The 16,150-nt window shown below is 43.1% G+C and overlaps 1 protein-coding gene and 1 pseudogene across 1 annotated transcript in view; one reads left to right on the forward strand and one right to left on the reverse strand.

The window, feature by feature from the left end:
• The window catches only part of LOC138069278 (zinc finger protein 184-like), a 1,142,341-nt gene that overhangs the window by 413,198 nt on the left and 712,993 nt on the right, over positions 1 to 16,150 (forward strand). Inside the window, exon 5 of the mRNA XM_068960531.1 lies at positions 6,639 to 6,650. Coding sequence (XP_068816632.1) covers positions 6,639 to 6,650 — 12 coding nt within the window. The remainder of the gene's footprint in view (positions 1 to 6,638; positions 6,651 to 16,150) is intronic.
• Positions 7,892 to 12,871, reverse strand: LOC138069287 (zinc finger and SCAN domain-containing protein 9-like; annotated as a pseudogene).

Genomic DNA, 16,150 nt, shown 5'->3' on the forward strand with positions numbered 1-16,150 from the left:
TCTATTTCCTATGAAGTGATGGGACCCGATGCCACGATCTTCGTTTTCTGAATGTTGAGCTTTAAGCCAACTTTCCCACTCTCTTCTTTCACTTTCATCAAGAGGCTTTTTAGCTCCTCTTCACTTTCTGCCATAAGGGTGGTGTCATCTGCATATCTGAGGTGATTGATATTTCTCCCGGCAATCTGATTCCAGCTTGTGCTTCATCCAGCCCAGCGTTTCTCATGATGTATTCTGTATAGAAGTTAAATAAGCAGGGTGACAATACACAGCCTTGATGTACTCCTTTTCCTATTTGGAACCAGTCTGTTGTTCCATGTCCAGTTCTAACTGTTGCTTCCTGACCTGCATATTGGTTTCTCAAGAGGTAGGTCAGGTGGTCTGGTATTCCCATCTCTTTCAGAATTTTCCACAGTTTATTGTGATCCACACGGTCAAAGGCTTTGGCATAGTCAATAAAGCAGAAATAGATACTTTCCTGGAACTCTCTTGCTTTTTCGATGATCCAGCGGATGTTGGCAATTTGATCTCTGGTTCCTCTGCCTTCTATAAAACCATCAAATTTTAATATATTTCATACCAATACCTCAGCAAAATTTTGCAGTTTCAGTAATATTTGCTAATAAGAATGTGAAAAATTTTGAACTCATATATAGCTGATGGATATGTAAGCTGGTGTGCTCATCTTATAAGCCAATGTCAATATATACTGTAAAGTTGAGAATGATATACACATGGACTTAACAGCTTTAAATTATTTATCTTGTAGGAGTCTTGAACGTGAACAATTATGTTAATTGAGTCACTTTTCAGAGCCGGACACTATTTTAAGTATTCAGGATACAACACTGACAAAAAAAGGACAAAGATTTCTGACCTCATGAAGTTTATATTCCAGTGGGGACTGACAAAAGATAAACAATGAGAAGAATAAATACATAAATTTTAATAGGACATTATGAGAATGATAGTTTTTTAATAAAGGAATAAAAGAATAAGGAGAAGACCTTAATCTTTTTTTTTTAACCACTCTATTCTACAAGATTGTTTATGTCATTGGTAATCTTGAAAGATGAGATAACATATCCCAATGATCAATTAGCAAGCTTACTTACTGCTTATTATAAAAGCTGAAGATTTTGTAAATCCAGGTTTCCCGGATGTAACATAGACACGCTGTGTGTATAGCACCCACCTGACCCCATCATGTCACTTCCTTGGGACTTGGGGGCAAGGGAAACAGATGCAAATATGATGATCTCATGTTGCTCGCCATCTATGAATAACAAGTGTTAGGCTTGTGATCTATAAGAAATGGGCTAGTTAAAGAAGTAATGATCAGGGCCTTATAACCTGGACCCATGCAACAAGACACGTAGGAGCACTGAAGACTCAAGGAGGACTGTCATGCATAAGAAGGTTTTTGAGAATTGGAGAAGAACAACAATTACAACTTTGAAACAGTATGGCTATAGGTGGGGGAGGATGTGGATATCCGTGCACTGGAGAAACATAATGAAATTCTGAGGGCAAAATGTGAAAGGCATTGGGCCTCCATGGAATCATATAAAATCTTTCTGTCCCAGGAAACTCATATTTTATGCCAGATTCCATGAAAGAATCACAGGCTAAGTTAATTAGTTTGTTGAAAGTGAAAGTCGCTCAGTCATGTCTGACTCTTTGCGACCATGACCACATGGACTATACAGTCCACAGCATTCTCCGGGCCAGAATACTGGAGTGGGTAGCCTTTCCCTTCTCCAGGGGATCTTCTCAACCCAGGGACTGAATCCAGGTCTCCCACATCAAAGGCAGATTCTTTACCAGCTGAGCCACCAGGGAAGCCCCAAAAATACTGGAATCGGTAGCCTATCCCTTCTCCAGCAGATTTTCCCAACCCAGGAGTCAAACCAGGGTCTCCTGCATGGCAGGCAGATTCTTTACCAGCTGAGCTACCAGGGAAGCCCTAATTAGCTTGTTAGTAGAGTAAAATGAAATTCCAGACCCTGAAAATCTGAGAAAATATGTCCACCAGTCCTTGTTGATGTCCTTTTGGGCTTGTTTAATCTTGGGTCAAAGACCCTATTATGCATACACATAAATCTCAAGATTTGGAGCATTACTTATGAATTTTCCTTAGACATATATTCACTTTCAATATTATGGTGATAAAGCTTTGCATGCATAACTGTTTTTTAATAATTCTAATTTCCTCAAGATATATACATACATATACTGGCATAGAAGGCCAGTACTCACTCTAGACACGTTTTAACTCTCACACTGCTTTCACCTCTTGAGGAACAGTCACCTCGCTGCCAAACAAAATTAAAGAAAAGATAGTATGGCTAATTTGTAGACTCTTTAAAAATAGTTTATGAACTCCTCTCCATGGTCAATTTTAAAGACCCCCTAAAAGCTAAAAGACTCATTTCTCTGCTGAAACAGAGAAATTCAGGGAGCTCAAGTTCCCCCATCTAATTAGTAGAAAAATTAGGATAGAAGCTTTGTACCCAGAGTTTCAGTTATCCAGTAAGATTTTTACCCACCTATATGGTCAGAGGAGCCTGTCCATGGGGTTGCAAAGAGTTGGACACGATTGAGTGACTAGCACACACACACACACACACACACACATTGTTTCTCATGAACAGCACCCCTCACCTATATCAATCAGCTGTTGTGCAGGTAACAATGGTGACTCTCCTGGCTTGGGTAGTCCAGAGTCTCATAAATAAGACTGGAATTTCAGTCATACTTAAGGAAGCAGTGGAGAAGGCAATGGCACCCCACTCCAGCACTCTTGCCTGGACCCATGGACAGAGGAGCCTGGTAGCCTGCAGTCCATGGGGTCGCCAAGAGTCGGATACGACTGAGTGACTTCACTTTCACTTTTCACTTTCATACATCGGAGAAGGAAATGGCAACCCACTTCAGTGTTCTTGCTTGGAGAATCCCAGGGACGGGGGAGCCTGGTGGGCTGCCGTCTATGGGGTCGCACAGAGTCGGACACGACTGAAGCGACTTAGCAGTAGCAGCAGCAGCAGTAAGGAAGCAGATTCAGGAAAGTAAATGATAGAATCTGAGGAAGTTGGAAAGTGGCAAATGACACCAATCACTTGCATAGGTACTGCCACTGTGAAAGGCTACAATATGAGCTATGATAAAAGCCAGTCTTTGATGTAATCTCAAAGAGAAGGCCAGTATATTCCTTCTCTCTCCATTTCTCTACTTTTCTCCCGAAGGAATAGGGGCAAACCTGGAAACACCCCCTTAGATACCTGAATTCTATGAGTCAAAGAAAGGTTTTTAGGGGTGAACAGAATGTAGAAGACATCTAGATTTTTCTGAATTGAGGGTTGAATTCTGAGTTAACTTCTTGCTGTGTGAGCCTCAGAGAATCTTCTGCTTATAGCCTTCAGCTAGCTCATCTGATATTAATACCTTTGTATTCAACAGTTAGTTCTATACCTTAAAAGTACTCCCAAAGCACTGGCTTCTGCTGCATTGGGTATCATCTTGTCAGGATAGGCAGGGTGACCAGCAACTGGTCTGAGGGTGAGGACCTCATTCAGAATGTGAAGAGGAAATGGTGATTGTGCTCGAGGATCTGGAGAGAGAACCTGGTAAACCAGGAGAGCTGATGAAAAGGTTGATGTGGGACTGTATGTGTGTGTGTGTGTGGGGTGTGTGTGCACGTGTGAAAAAAATCAAAGTGGGAGTCAGGGCTCTCTCTGAAAAGGCTCCACCACACCTGTTTCTTGTCATTCCACCACACATTAAGCAATAGTTCTTAACTTTGTTTAGTTTTTGGACCCTTTTGAAAATATGATGGACACTATAGATCCTCAGCGTATTAAAACTAACCACTACCATAGTAATACCCTTTTAAATCTAAACATTTTTAATTACTCATAGGTCCCAGCTGATCCTCTCTGGCAGGAAGTAGGCAAGAAAGAGTTGTATGTCTCCAAACAGATTAGGAATCCCTGAAATTTCACCTCAGGTCCCACAAACCACACCCCCTTCAAGAGTCTAGTGAGGGGACAGGCTGCCTCTGGGAGCTCACCTCTTCTAGAAAGTCTCAGCTGACTTCAGTGGGAGGTGAGCCACTCTGCAGTCGTGAGACAGTTTCAGGTAGTCAAATGGACAGGGATGGATTTTTTTTTTAACAGATGCTTTTTCTGGTTATATACATTTGCTTAAAAATGGATTGAATGCTAAATTCATACTTACTCCTTAGTTTACAAGGATAGAGCAACTAGAATCACATGATAAAGTATCTCCTGAATTGATTCTCTTTAAACAGTTGTAATTAAAAAAAAATCTTGACTCTGTTGTTAATGTTTGACAGATCATTGACAGCTTTCACCTCCTATTTCCCCCTTCCTTTCTCCCCCACGTAAGTAAGTTTATAAGAAATGTGCTTCCTCAGTTGGCACCTCAAGCTATGCAAGTCCTTACCTTATCTGTGCATAAGACGTATTTCCTGGACCCATCCTCTAACCACAATAAAAACCAGGGCCACTAGCTCTTACCCTCCTTTGCACTGGTGGTGGTGGTTTAGTCGCTAAGTCTTGTCTGCCTCTTGTGATACCATGAACTGTTATTTCCTTCTCCAGGAAGCTCCTTCTCTGAGCTTCCCTGGCTGTCTGCAATGCAGGAGACCCGGGCTTAATCCCTGTGTCGGGAAGATCCCCTGGAGAAGGAAATGGCAACCCACTCCAGTATTCTTGCCTAGAGAATTTCATGGACAGGGAAGCCTGGTGGCTACGTCCTTGGGTTCACAAAGAGTCGGACACAACTGAGTAACTAACACTTTTAACATACCCGATAGAAAGCAAAATTTCAAATTCTGTCTTGGAAGTTCCAGTCTCAGCTCTCTTAACCTGTGACATCCTTTGCACCATTCAAGTCAATTCTGGACCAGCCTGGGTGCTGCCCTACTGCCCCCCCCAAAAGTTCCTTGATGAGAATAAAACATTTTTCATTCATTCTTCATAGCATCATCCCTAGTAATTGGAAGGGGGATTCATACCACCTCTGTACAGCAAGCACATTCACAGCTCAGAAAGAGGTAACACAAAGTGAAAGGGTCATGTAGTCCTCCCTCTACCCCAGTTGCCATGTTGACAGTCTGTTGCATATTTCCCCTACATGATCAAATCTTGACACATCCAGAAGCATTCTGGACCATTTTGGGTATGTTCCTAGGCTCATCTTCATTCCTTCTACTGACAGATGTGCACTGGCTGAACTTTTCTTTCCTTATCCCACATACCCGTTCTGTGTCTGGCCATTATTTCTTCTTTTGGCCCCTGGCATGACAGATTTCATCTTTCTCATGCCCTCCTCAAATTATTACCTCTTCATATACTTTTCAGATACATACCAACTTCACATTCTTACATTTCATTTGGAAGATTTTCTCCCTCCTAACAGGTCCCTTCTTTATACTGGATTATTATTTCAGATGGAAAACTCACCAGTTCCAAAGAAAATATAGGGTTATACAGGACCATATGCATAACACTGGGAGCATTCACCAGGATCCTAAGTGTGAGACACAAGATCAGATTAGAACATCAGCAGACAACTCCAGATCTAAGCAACACAACAGAAGGGAAAGGCTCAGGAGATTTAAGATGGTAGTTTTTAAAGCATCTTATGGGTGATGATTCAATGCTCTGATGTCTCATATTAATACTCAGGATACCGATGACTTTTTGTAATGCTGAAGATGGATGGCAGAGCACTAAGGGAATTTTGGGTGACTGAGCTTAAATGAGGAAATCTAAGAATACCAATATGAAGCATGACATTGTAAACAGTGGGATTTAGATTCAAAAGTCAAGGGTTTAACTGAAAAGACCTGATGTAAGATGTTAACATTAGGGGAAGCTGAGTGAAGGGTACATGAGAACTCTATCTTTACCACTTTTGTGGGGGAAGGGCAGTGACATGCTGCACAGCTTGTGGGATATTAGTTCCCTGACCATGGACTGAACTGGGGCCATGGCAGTGAAAGCCCTGGGTCCTAACCACTGGACTGCCAGGGAACTCCCTCTTTGCAACTTTTTTTATAAGTCTAAAATTATTCCATAAGTTGAAATTTACTAAAAATAAAAGTCCCAAGGTTAAGCCTTGGCTCTAAGGTTTGGATCTTCTGAATCTTCAATTCCTCATCTGTGAAACAGGATAATAATGCTCATTTTCCTGTGTGGTTGTTGTGAGAAGCCACTGTGGTGAAGTAAATGGAAGCCCTCTGGAAACAGCGAAGCACTCAGCCAATGCCAGTCAGTGATCCAAGGGAGGGTCACGCAGGTGTCAGAGGGAAGCAGTAGGCAGGAACGGTGTTTACTCTGTGGGTACTGGTCACGGGGAACACCAAAGACCCCTTTATTGTAAAACATCAGCAGCACTCTATGTGATCTTTAGGAATTAAACAGATATAGGTCGTCCTAGTATGTTGGCTGTGGCACTGCCATTTATTAATACATTTTAAGAAAAGATTAGCAGTCATCTCAAAGAGAATAAATAAGAGTGATGGGGCTAGTAAGAAACAGGAAAGGGCAAAGGAACCAAAGGGAAATCAGCACCTTCAAAACCCTGAACATTCCTTTTATGGATGTCCCCAGATCAAAACACCAGTATCCGCTGGATCATTGAAAAAGCAAGAGAGTTCCAAACAAACATCTACTTCTGCTTTATTGACTATGCCAAAGCCTTTGAGTGTGTGGATCAAAACAAACCGTGGAAAATTTTTCAAGAGATGGGAATACCAGACCACTTGATCTGCCTCCTGAGAAATCTGTATGCAGATCAAGAAGCAACAGTTAGAACTGGACATGGAACGACAGACTGGTTCCAAATTGGAAAAGGAGTAGGTCAAGCCTGTACATTGCCACCCTGCTTATTTAACTTATATGTAGAGTACATCATGCAAAATGCTGGGCTGGATGAAGCACAAGCTGGAATTAAGATTGCCGGGAGAAATATCAATAACCTCAGATATGCAGATGACACCACTCATGGCACAAAGTGAAGAAGAACTAAAGAGCCTCTTGATGAAAGTGAAAGAGGAGAGTGAAAAAGTTGGCTTAAAACAACATTCAGAAAACTAAGATCATGGCATCTGGTCCCATCACTTCATGGAAGATAGTTGGGGAAATAATGGAAACAGTGACAGACTTTATATTTTTGGGCTCCAAAATCACCACAGATGGTGACAGCAGCGCTGAAATTAAAAGACGCTTGCTCCTTGGAAGAAAAGTTATGACCAACCTAGACAGCATATTAAAAAGCAGAGACATTACTTTGCTGACAAAGGTCTGTCTAATCAAAGCTATGATTTTTCCAGTAGTCATATATGGATGTGAGAGTCAGACTCTAAAGAAAGCTGGGTGCTGAAGAATTGATGCTTTTGAACTGTGGTGTTGGAGAAGACTCTTGAGAGTCCCTTGGACAGCAAGGAGATCCAATAGTCCATCCTAAAGGAAATCAGTCCTGAATGTTCATTGGAAGGACTGATGCTGAAGCTGAAACTCCAATACTTTGGCCACCTGATGCAAAGAGCTGATTCATTTGAAAAGACCAAGACTCTGAGAAAGACTGAAGGTGGGAGGAGAAGGGGATGATAGAGGATGAGATGGTTGGATGGCATCACCAACTCAATGGACATGAGTTTGAGTAAACTCTGGGAGTTGGTGATGGACAGGGAGGCCTGGCGTGCTGCAGTCCATGGGGTCGCAAAGAGTCAGACACGACTGAGCAACTGAACTGAACTGAGACAAAAACACATATTGTGGAGACAGGTAAAAAAGTGTTTTCTAGTCTTCACCTACCTCACGTGACATGGTAAGTGATCCGGAAAACTTGCACACAGCTTGGATTAGATCAGCTCAGCCACCAGGTGGATCTTCTGATGGCGGATGAGGTTGCAGTGGCGGTTAAAGCTCTTCCCATACTGGTTGCAGTGGTGAGGGCGCTCCCCAGTGTGGCTTCTCTGATGCTCGATGAGAAACGAGCGCCGACTGTAGCTCTTGTTTCACTGGCTGCACTGATATGGCTTTTCTCCCTTGTGGATTCTCTGGTGCTGGATGAGACCAGCACTCTGGCTGAAGGCCTTTCCACACTCCTTACAATGGTACCGTTTCTGAATATTGTGGATTCCTCTGATTAAAAAGACCCGAACTCCAACTGAAGGTTTTCCCACACTCATTACACTCATAGAGTCTTTCTCCAGTGTGAACTCTTTGATGTCGAACCAGACCCGAGCTCTGAGCAAGGCTCTTTCCACATTCCTCACATCTGTGTGGTCCGGTTCCTACAGGCCTTCCCGAGTGCCTGTCTACCCCACCCTTATGTTCACTGACTTTTCCATGTCGGGGCCCCTGCTGTGATTCCTCCCAGGTCTGTCCATAAGACACTTTCCCACATGGTTCCACTCTCTTACGACAATGTTTCCTTAGCACCAACTCTCTGTCCTTAGTCTGGGTCATTCCATCTGAAACAAAAAAAAGACCAGGTAAATGTCACTTGTTCCCTAAGCCTAGTGATGAATGGGTTGCTATGTGAACAGAAATGCAAGGTGCTGCTGCTTCTGTTTCTTTTTAATCTATGCATTTATTTGGCTTCAGGGGTCTTAGTTGTGGCACATGAGATCTTTGACCTTCATTGTGGCATGCAGAATCTTTTTTTTTTTTTTTTTTTTTTAGCTGTGGCATATGAACTCTTAGCTGCTGCATGCGGAATCTAGTTCCCTGACCAGAGATCAAACCCAGGTCCCTGCATTGGGAGCACAGAATCTTAGCCACTGCACGACCAAGGAAGGCCCAAGTGAGGTACTTCTATCCTGATGTCACAGAGTCGGAAGGAGGTTACCAACTGAGGGGCCAGTGTGGCAACACCTTCTTCTAGGTAACGAGGGAAGTTTGCCCTCTTTGGCAAAATGCAGCTAGGTGTCCCCCACATGGATGAGGCCTGAAGAAAATTTTTTTATATTCTTCACAAGAAGAGAATGGTTAGGATCAGAGTGGCTTCTCTGGAGTCTTCGCTGAGAATTCCCTCCATACTGTGATGCAGGGAGCCTCAAAGTGACCCTTTCTAAAGAAAGTTATTTTGTGTAGACCTCCGTTCATTTGGTCGTTTACAGAAAAAGTGCTGAGCTTCTCCTACGCTAGGTGCTGTAGGAAGTACTTTATGTCTTTCTAATCTGTAATCATCCTGGGTGCATCCCCAGGACAAGCCTCAGCTCTAGTGCTTCTCTCTTCCTGGGAACTCTGACCTCAGAGCTCATTCTCTCACTTCCTTGAAGTTTTTGCTCAATTCTCACCTTCTCAATTCTTCCACTTAAAACTATACTCTGTGTCCCCCATCCATAGCAGTCAAATTCCCTGTATGCTCTATTTGTGCTTTATTCTGTAACACCACCTTCTAACAAATTGTATCATCTTATTTACACGCTTATTATTTGTCTCCCCCTGCTACATACAATCTTATCTCCATGGGAACAAGATCTTTCTGGTTTATTCCCTGAGAATCTTGGCTGGTGCACAGTGGTGGCTCAATAAATATTTGTTGAATATTTAGAGAAAGGATTAAAATCAATGTTACTACTACGGCCTGAACTGACTGACCCAGGGGCTGGTGCTGAGGCAAAGGCTGTTCCATAGGACTGGTTCACACTGGACAATAGTCAACCAACCTAACTAGCCTGCCTCTATTTAGATGAGTTGAAGGTGAGGCTGGAGAAGGGCTGCTGTGAATCCTTAGGATGTCTTGGATTCCCCAGGTATGATCACCACTTTGCAACTCAGAAAAACCCAAAACATCAGACTCTCTCTCCGACATCTAACTGCATTGTCCCTCACACTCCTGGATAGGTACCTCTTAGGACTCCTCTGGGATGAGACCAGGCTTCTCCACTTCCTTTTAGCTGGGAGATGACAACAGGTCTGCAAAACATAAATGTGTCTGCAGAGAAGACATGGGCCACAAGTGAGACCAGTACTGCCCTTTTGCTCAAACTTTACATTTACATCTGAAATGTACAAGGGGACTGGGTAGAATATAAAAGCCAAGACATTTTCCACTTTTTAATAATTATCATTTATACAGTGTTCCATGAGTTATGAAGCACTTTCACATATATTATCAAACTAACCACAAAACCTGTTCATGTTAGTATCCCACTTCTTAAAAGAACTAAAGATATACAAAGGAGTCTGTCTATAGCTAGACAGACTATATTTAGAAAGAAATCTGGAAAACACACAGCAATTTGACAAGAGCAGTTAATCCTGGTGAGTAGGACTTGGAGGAGAACTTTCACTTTTTTACTATGTAAACTTGTATATTTGGGGGATTATTTACTATCTGTATGCATTTTAAAAGAAACTCAAATTCAATGATATAAAGTAATTTTAAATGTTGCTTGGCTAAAAAAATGAAGAGCTGGAACTTGGATTTGGTTCTTGTAATCTCAAGTACTTCCTACACTGCTTTTACAAAATGGGCTTTTCCTGAACATGTGCACTGACAGCACTGTAGAGAGCACTCTCTGATCTGTAGAAGCCCTCTGGATACTCTCCTGTAGCCACTGTAGATGCTTAACACATATTAATTGAATGAATGAATGACCAGATGGATGGATGGATAGATGGAGGAAGGACTTACTCAGATGTGCCATGGAAGAAGGGTTCTCAGCAGGGTTCTAGATGCAGGCTTGGAAGGTAGAAGAAAGGAAAAAATGGCTGAAAAATGAGAAGTCCAAGTTCATGAGGAGAGGAAGAAGAAAGTAACAAAGGAACTGACTGGAAAGATGCCCATTAAGGAGGAAGATGAAACCAGAAGGAATTTTAGTAAGATGAGGTCATGGGAGTCAGAGGAAGGTCTGCAGCGGGCACAGAATTACTCATCAAATACAGTTTTAACTTAAATTAAGAGATGTGTTCAAAATCATAACTGTGTGATTGCTAGGGTAAATGAAATAAATAGAAGCTAGAAACAGAGCAACAAGAGAAGCTGTAGCTTTGATACACATGGGGTGATGTGGAAATGAAAACAGGAGACCTCTGCTGTGGATGGATTACCAGAAGGATAACAAAAAGTCAGTAAGAGGCTATGATGTTATATGTGGGGAATTAGATTGGATTTGGAGCCAATTGTGCAGGGAGAGTTAGAATGGAAAGGCAACTGACTCAGCCCCAAGTACCTAGTTCTATACCCACTGGTGCCCAGTGCTGACAACACTAAGAAGATTACATACAAAAAAAAAAAAAAAATGGCAAGGTCTATTCCATTGGATTCTCTCATCCAGTCTGCCACCTACTAAGTATATCTCATATTTTTGACTGTAAATGTAAACCCAAATCGACAAGTGTGGCCCTGGTAATTTGTGATAACAGTTATAATATATTAAGCATAATGTGTGCCATGTATTTTTCACAAATTGTGTTCAATGCTCACAGCGACCTTTTGAGGTACATATTTATTATTGACTGAACTGTGTCATGCCTACCCCAAATTCATCTGTTGAAGCCTTAACTGTATTTGAAGATAGGGTCTTCAGAGAGGTAATTAAGGTAATTAAAGGTGGGGTCCTAATCCAATAGGACTGATGTCCTTATAATAATAAGAAGAGATACCTGAGTGCTCTCTTGCTCTCTTTCTCCTCCTCTCTCCACAGGCATGGGTAGAGAGAAATGCCCGTGTGAGGACATAGCAAGAAGGCAGCTCACTACAGTCCAGGAATAGAGGTCTCACTAGATACCAACTCTGATGGCATCTTGATCTTGAGTTTCTAGCCTCCAAAACTATGAGAAAATAAACTTCTGTTGCTTAAGCCAGTCAGTCTGTGATATTCTGTTATGGCAGCCTGAGCAGACATTTTGCAGATGAAGAAAACTTGATGAACTGATTAAGTAACCTGCCCAAGTACAAGCAGCTTCCAGAAGCTCTGACCATTGCTGGTAGAGCATTTTTTTCACCCCCTGGTTTCCCAGCTCCAGTTTTTCTGTCCATCTGTGCTTGACCAGGTGGGATATGTTGTACTAGACCAGGTGGGATATGTTCAACACCAGATAAATCCTGTCCCTCACCTGTCTCTCCGATAGGGTGGGGCTCCTGAGCAGGGTCACGTGTGAGTTGGGGCTCCTTAGGCTGGGACTGAAGGGCCAGTGACATCTGTGCTTCCAGAGACACTGTCCCTTTAGAAAGGACTTCTTGTTCCTGTCTGTAGGCTACCATCTAGAAGCAAAGAAACAAGAGGTTTTTTTTAAAGATATAAGATTTGAACTCTGAAGAAATTAACTGTCTAAAGAAACAGTTTTCAGAAAGACACAGAAAGCAAGATCTTATTTAATCACCAAAGTCAAGGGGATACAAAGCAGGGGACACAGAGATCCTTGGTGACCAACACATACTTTCCCTGGTGAATCTCCCTTCCTACCTTGTGTTGCAGTTCATCAAGCTCTCTCTCCAGATCCTCCAGCAAAATCACTGCTTCTTCCCCACTCTCTGGACAGTGTTTCTGCATCCAGCCCTGCAGCTCTTGGGGGCAGGATGGACAGGAACTACTCCAGCACTAGCAGGTCCAGGATCTGCTCCTTTGTGCTCACATGTGGCCTTAACCACTGGTAGCAAAGTTCCCGGAGTCGAGTGAGAGCCTCTCTTGGTCCAGGAGTCTCCTGGTAGCAGAACTGTCAAAAGTGCCTTCGGGAGATCTCTCTTGCCAGTGGATTACTGCGTTTCAGTCTGGATTCCTGCTTTGGAGATGACTTTCTGCCTCCACTTTTCCTGTCAGAAGTTCTTCCCCAATCTTGGGAGTTTGCGTATCCAGGCATAAAATCTCCTTGGAGTCTATATTCATCTTGACCTTGAATAGCTTAAAAGGCACCCTCTAGCTGGAGCTACAAGTTAGAAACACCTTTGGAATTTCCCTCCTTTTAATCAGTAAAAGTCATTGTTTAGATAGAAAAATGGCAACAGTTAATGATAGAAACTTCTAATCAATTGTTATAGACCTAAACCTCTTCACTGAAAGTAGTGACATGCTGACCAAAGAACGAAATAATGGAATAGATAGGGTCATAATGTATGAAAAGCAGACTTTCGAGTTATCCAGACCTCAATTTTATTCTGATTCTTTTACCAATTGTGCAATCTTGTGCCAATTTCTTATCTTCTTCCACTCTCAGTTTTTTAATATGAAAAAGAAATAGCAATAATACCTTACAGAGTTCAGGGAGGAATTAGGGACCAAACATCACTCAGAATGGTTTAAAAGTTCAGATTAATTGTAAAAAAGTTAAATTAGAGAGAGAGAGAAAAAAAGAAAACTTTGTTTCTTGTCTTGGACTAAATGAATGAACTTACTTTTACTGAAATCTTTACATGAGTTTTTAAAATGAATCTTCAAAACAACCACTAAGGAGAGTTTCATTTTCACTAAATTTACAGAAAGGAACGCTTAGGTAGACTGCAAATTCTCTGAGTTTTCCACACTGCTCCGCTGATTCTCACAGTAACAGCCAACACTGCACAACACCCTACAACATGCTTTCAGATCCAAGACCACATTTAATCCTCACAATTACCCTCTGAGGTTTGATTACAACCACTATTTCACTAGATAAGAAATGGGGGCCAAGGGAAGTTAAGGAGGTTGCTTATGGTTAAATTATTTACCAGGACAGTCCTAGGAACCTACAGAAGCCCGAGGGAGAAGTCTGCTTACACCCAGGCAGGGCCTGATTCCCAGGAAGGCTGTCTCCAAAATGTCAGGAAGAGCAGCCCAGCAGCTGAATTTCAGCGTTACTGGCCGTGGGGCAGACATCTAGGGAATCGGAATCCAGGGTTAAGGGGTGGGAGGGGGAGGATAGGGAGCCCTGATAATGTATCTTTAATCCCTAGGCTCCCCAGGGATTTAGATGCACTCCAAGGTTTGGGAATCAGTGAACCATGGGAAAGTGAATTGGAAAACGTCACATTCTTCACTGGAAAATCAGTCAATTCAACGCCCCTTCACCGGCTGTCCATGAGGAAGGCTACAGAAAGTCTACAAATTTGTCCTCAACTTCCTTGTACCCAGATATTTCCCCAGACTTCAGGCATTTCCTGTCCTGAGTCCTATATATTTTCATATATAGTTTTGATTTCTCACATACATTAGGAGATAGATGGATAGATAGGCATTAAGCTATTTTACAATTAGCTTCCCCCACCCCCATCACTTCCTTTAACGTTTTCATGTCATGTATCTCAGACATCTTTATGGGTCATGTTGGTCTAGCTCATTTAATGGCTGTGTAATTCACAGGGAAGACCCTTCGTCCCGGCAACCCTCTCCCGCGCAAGGTATTCCCAGCCCGGGAGACTGGTCGGCTCTAGGTCCCCGGGCACGACCACCGCTCGCTCCCCTCCATCCTCCCCGAGCCGAGGTTCACTTTTCACACCCCTTTCTCAGCCACACCCACTCCACCCAGGTTCTCGGGCCGTCTCTGCAGACCCGGAAAAGGTGAGGGGGTGGGGTGTCCCGAGTTGGGTGTCCCGCCCCAGCACTGGGAAGAGCGCTCCGGGAACAGCAGCCCGGAGGGGAAGAAGGCAGCCCACCGCGGGGCCCACTGCGCACAGGCACTTCCGGTCGGTCTAGGATTCCGAGTCTCGTTTCCTACCTCCTGGGCCGGCCTCACCTGGAAAAGTGAAAGTGAAGTCGCTCAGTCGTGTCCGACTCTTGGCGACCCCATGGACTGTAGCCCACCAGGCTCCTCCGTCCATGGGATTTTCCAGGCAAGAATACTGGAGTGGGTTGCTATTTCCTTCTCCAGTTCAGTTCAGTTCAGTCGCTCAGTCGTGTCCGACTCTGCAACCCCATGAATCGCAGCATGCCAGGCCTCCCTGTCCATCACCAACTCCTAGAGTTCACTCAGACTCACTTCCATCGAGTCAGTGATACCATCCAGCCATCTCATCCTAGGTCGTCCCCTTCTCCTCCTGCCCCCAATCCCTCCCAGCAGCAGAGTCTTTTCCAATGAGTCAACTCTTCGCATGAGGTGGCCAAAGTACTGGAGTTTCAGCTTTAGCATCATTCCTTCCAAAGAAATCCCAGGGCTGATCTCCTTCAGAATGGACTGGTTGGATCTCCTTACAGTCCAAGGGACTCTCAAGAGTCTTCTCCAACACCACAGTTCAAAAGCATCAATTCTTTGGTGCTCAGCCTTCTTCACAGTCCAACTCTCACATCCATACATGACCACAAGAAAAACCATAGCCTTGACTAGACGGACCTTAGTCGGCAAAGTAATGTCTCTGCTTTTGAATATACTATCTAGGTTGGTCATAACTTTTCTTCCAAGGAGTAAGTGTCTTTTAATTTCATGGCTGCAGTCACCATCTGCAGTGATTTTGGAGCCCCCCAAAATAAAATCTGACACTGTTTCCACTGTTTCCCCATCTATTTCCCATGAAGTGATGGGACCAGATGCCATGATCTTCGTTTTCTGAATGTTGAGCTTTAAGCCAACTCTTTCACTCTCCTCTTTCACTTCCTTCTCCAAGCAGCCCCCAATTTCCTGAGCATCCATGTGGATATCAACGGTGAATCACATAATCAGAATTCCATACATATGTGGACCCCAGTTAGGTTTTAAACTGAAAACAGAGAGGAAGCACAGACCATAATTATTGAACATGATTAAAAAAAATTTTAAAAAGTAATACACGAACTACGGTTTTTAAAAAAACCTAAGACAATGCCAAAATTAAAGGGTGGGAATCCCCCCTGTCCCTCTTTAGCATGACTTCCTTGAGGTAAACAGTCAACTGCCATTAGCTTGGAATTTTCATATATGGTTTTTATTTCTCACATACATTAGGAGACAGATGGATAGATAGGCATTAAGCTATTTTACAATTAGCTTCCCCCACTCCCATCACTTCCTTTAACATTTTCATGTCATGTATCTCAGACATCTTTATGGGTCATGTTGGTCTACCTCATTTAATGGCTGTGTAACAGTACATCAAGCACCTGCCTCCCAATTTATTTGCCCAGACCCCTACATATTGATAGAGGTCTTCTTTCCTTCTTCCCGCCGTCCCCACCCCCACCCGCAACAGTCGTCTGGATTTCTAGTAGTGTTGGGTTACC

This window comes from Capricornis sumatraensis, chromosome 22, assembly GCF_032405125.1.
Source record: "Capricornis sumatraensis isolate serow.1 chromosome 22, serow.2, whole genome shotgun sequence".
Lineage (NCBI taxonomy): Eukaryota > Metazoa > Chordata > Mammalia > Artiodactyla > Bovidae > Capricornis > Capricornis sumatraensis.